We start from the raw sequence: 3491 nt of genomic DNA, 5'->3' as shown, positions 1-3491 counted from the left end.
CACGGGTAGTGGCCATGGAGCTGCTACACTGGAGCCCAACGTGGGGCCCCCGGAAACCCAGCACCTGGAAGGGATGGAGTCTGGGAAACCAGAGGAGGAGCTGATGAGCACCTTGGGCCAGATTCTGGCCAGAATTGAGGAGATGGGGCGGGCACAGGCAGAGGAGAACCGCCGGTTCCTCAAGGCCCTCCTGGTCACGCCGGCTCTGCGGTTGAACCCCGTTCCCCAGGACCCGTCGGAGCTGCCGACCTCCGAGGTCCAGGACTCGTCGGAGCTGCCGACCTCCGAGGCCCAGGACCCGTCGGAGCTGCCGACCTCCGAGGCCTAGGACCCGTCGGAGCTGCCGACCTCCGAGGTCCAGGACTCGTCGGATCTGCCGACCTCCGAGGCCCAGGACCCGTCGGAGCTGCCGACCTCCGAGGCTCAGGAGCCGTCGGAGCTGCCGAACCCCGAGGTCCAGGACTCGTCGGAGCTGCCGACCTCCGAGGCCCAGGACCCGTCGGAGCTGCCGAACCCCGAGGTCCAGGACTGGTCGGAGCTTCCGACTCCCGAGGTCCAGGAGCCGTCGGAGCTGCCGACTCCCGAGGTCCAGGACCCGTCGGAGCTGCCGCCCTCCGAGGTCCAGGACCCGTCGGAGCTGCCGACTCCCGAGGCCAGATTGGGGACAGCTGCCACAAGGAGGAGTAGAGTGGGGGATGAGGTGGTGGTCTAGAGGAGTAGAGTGGGGGATGAGTTGGTGGTCTAGAGGAGGCCCATTTTCACAAATTACAAATTTGCCTCAGAGTGCTTTACAATCTGTACACAGACATCCCTGACCTTTGACCTTTGACCTCACATCGGATCAGGAAAAACTCCCAAATAACCCTTCAGTGGGAAAAAAAGGGAAGAAACCTTCAGGAGAGCAACAGAGGAGGATCCCTCTCCAGGATGGAGAGAACAATAGATGTAATGTGTACAGAAGGAATCATGACACACAAATTAAAACACAGTAACAACACATTCAATGAATATGACAGAGTGTATGAATAGTTGGTAGTCGGCATGGACCACGATCCAGACCTCCACGATCCATCAGGCAGATGGAGGTAGAGAGGAGGAGTGGGCGGAGCATCAGCAGGGCCATGGCATAGTTGGTCCCTATGAGATGTGAAGTCTAAAGGACTCCGGGGAGGAAGCAGAGTTAGTAACGTGCAATAGAGAGATACAAATTCAGGAGGAGTCGCCCCCTGGTGGTCAGGAGAGAGAATGCAGCTTTAACACATGAAGCTTAGACTTCTATACAACCAGAGGAGTCGCCCCCTGGTGGTCAGGAGAGAGAATGCAGATGTCCCTCACGCTCGTGACAGCATTTTATTATCTGCTCTCTGTGTTGGGAGTGAGCGAGAGGAATAATCCTGGAGGTTATTCTGGTCTCAGGTCAGTCATGAGACCGTGTGACCTGAACAAGAGGATTACCGAAGACCACGTCGGACCGCCTCAGTCCAGAAGTCGGGCTCACCACCGGATCCAGAGGCCTGCTGTGGATCCACATCGCTGTACTCTTGGTCTCTCTGGATCGCTCACGGTCATGCATCATAATATTAAGATCAATAACTAAATCTAGCCTTCATTATGTATCTAATCGTCCAGAATTAGTATTTTCTTGTTACAATTCTGAAATACTGCATCGTGTATCTGCGCATACTTGTGTGTGTGTGTGTGTGTGTGTATGTGTGTGTGTGTGTGTGTGTTTATTGTATATACTTAAACACGCTTAATGGAGAAACATTTTTTAAAGCTGCATTACCAGACATCCTTCAGTGTAAAATCAGAGCACGTCAACGTGGAGCCTCTGAAGGTTCAGAGAGGACAGATTACAGACTCAAAAAAAGGATTCAAGCCCTTCTTAGAGGTGACACATTTAAATATTGTTTGATACATTTAAATAAATCAATTACAAAACGAAGATATTTATATTGAATGGGTGTAACACAAAATGTAGGAATACTTTCATTTATTAGATTTATTTAGGTTAGATGTTGTGCATATCAACTCAAAACTTCTGAAAATCAGTTGTTTACATGAGGTGAAGACATTTACAGGGCTGTATGGTGGCGTAGTGGCTAGCACTGTTGCCTCACATCCAGAGGGTCGTGGATTCAATTCCCAGTCGGGGTGTTCCTTGTGTGTGAAGTTTGCATGTTTTTCTAGTTAGTTAGTTCATATTTTGAGTTCAAATTAATTTAATTGAATGAATATCGTTATTTTATTATAGATGTATTTGATACAAATGAGTTGGACTAACTTAATTACATTTTATTGCACTGATGTGCTAAATTTTAGTTGGAGATGCATATAATTATTGGATGGAAAACCTGCCAACAATTTAATTGAGTTCATCCAATGAGTCATTTCTTTGAGTGCAGGGGCAGATTACCCAGAATGCATTATTAAAACAAGGGGCTCCTCCATTAACCTCTGACCTGAGCAGGAATAATATGTGCCAGTATAGGTTGAGGAGGTGGAACGTGTTCCACCCCGACATCAGAGTGCAGACGGTGAATGATAATCTAATACTGTGGTGAAGGTCGTCATGACGATGCGTTCACAACAAAGTGTTGACAAGAGGTCCAGAAGAGAAGATACGGCACACACGCGGGGTTAAGATAGATGGGACGGACACACACACACACACACACACACAAACAGACACATACACACACAAACAGACACATACACACAAAAACAGACATACACACACACATACACACACATACATACACACACAGAGACACACACATTCCTGTTGTGCGTTTGCAGCGGTTTATTATCAGGTAAACAAAAGACTCCAGCTAATAAGTGTGGGAAGGAGTTTAGGAGTCCCAACTCAATGGGGAGGAGTCCCAAAGTAAGGGGAAGGAGTTTAGGAGTCCTAAAGCAAGGGGGAGGAGTTTAAGAGTCCCACAGCAAGGGGGAGGAGTTTAGGAGTCCTAAAGCAAGGGGGAGGAGTTTAGGAGTCCTAAAGCAAGGGGGAGGAGTTTCCTTTCCCGACTGTTGAAAGAGGTTTAATTCCCACTGTCGCTGAACTTCTTCTGCTTGCTTGTTTGTTTGTTTGTTGTTCCCAGTACTTGGGGTCACCACGGTTGATTGGCTGACCTGTGGGTGAGGTTTAGGGGCCGGAGGCCATGGCGGGCCGACTCCTCCTCTTCCTCTTCTTCGCCGTGACGCTCGGCCAGCGTCTGAAGCCCCGCCTCCAGAGAGACCGCCGCAACATCCGGCCGAACATCATCCTCATCATGACGGACGACCAGGACCAGGAGCTGGGTGGCTATGAGCTCGTTGTTACTATTAGTACAGATGAACAACTATTATATCATATTGTGACAGAGACTCTTGACATTATCAATGTTATAACTATTAATAATGCTTCTATGCTTCTATTGTTGACATCTGAATTTAAATGATCCTTACTGGAGGACCATAACTCATAACTTACCTTTTGCTAAACCCCA

At 49.0% G+C, this 3491-nt stretch overlaps 1 protein-coding gene across 1 annotated transcript in view; it reads left to right on the top strand.

Moving 5' to 3' along the window:
* Positions 1-1401: 1401 nt before the first annotated feature.
* The window catches only part of LOC130199611 (extracellular sulfatase Sulf-2-like), a 9978-nt gene continuing 7888 nt past the window's right edge, over positions 1402-3491 (top strand). Inside the window, exon 1 of the mRNA XM_056423279.1 lies at positions 1402-3303. Coding sequence (XP_056279254.1) covers positions 3165-3303 — 139 coding nt within the window. The 5' untranslated portion in view covers positions 1402-3164. The remainder of the gene's footprint in view (positions 3304-3491) is intronic.

Source organism: Pseudoliparis swirei, chromosome 9, assembly GCF_029220125.1.
Source record: "Pseudoliparis swirei isolate HS2019 ecotype Mariana Trench chromosome 9, NWPU_hadal_v1, whole genome shotgun sequence".
NCBI classification, from domain to species: Eukaryota; Metazoa; Chordata; class Actinopteri; order Perciformes; family Liparidae; genus Pseudoliparis; species Pseudoliparis swirei.
This window is presented reverse-complemented; position numbering and strand designations above follow the sequence as displayed.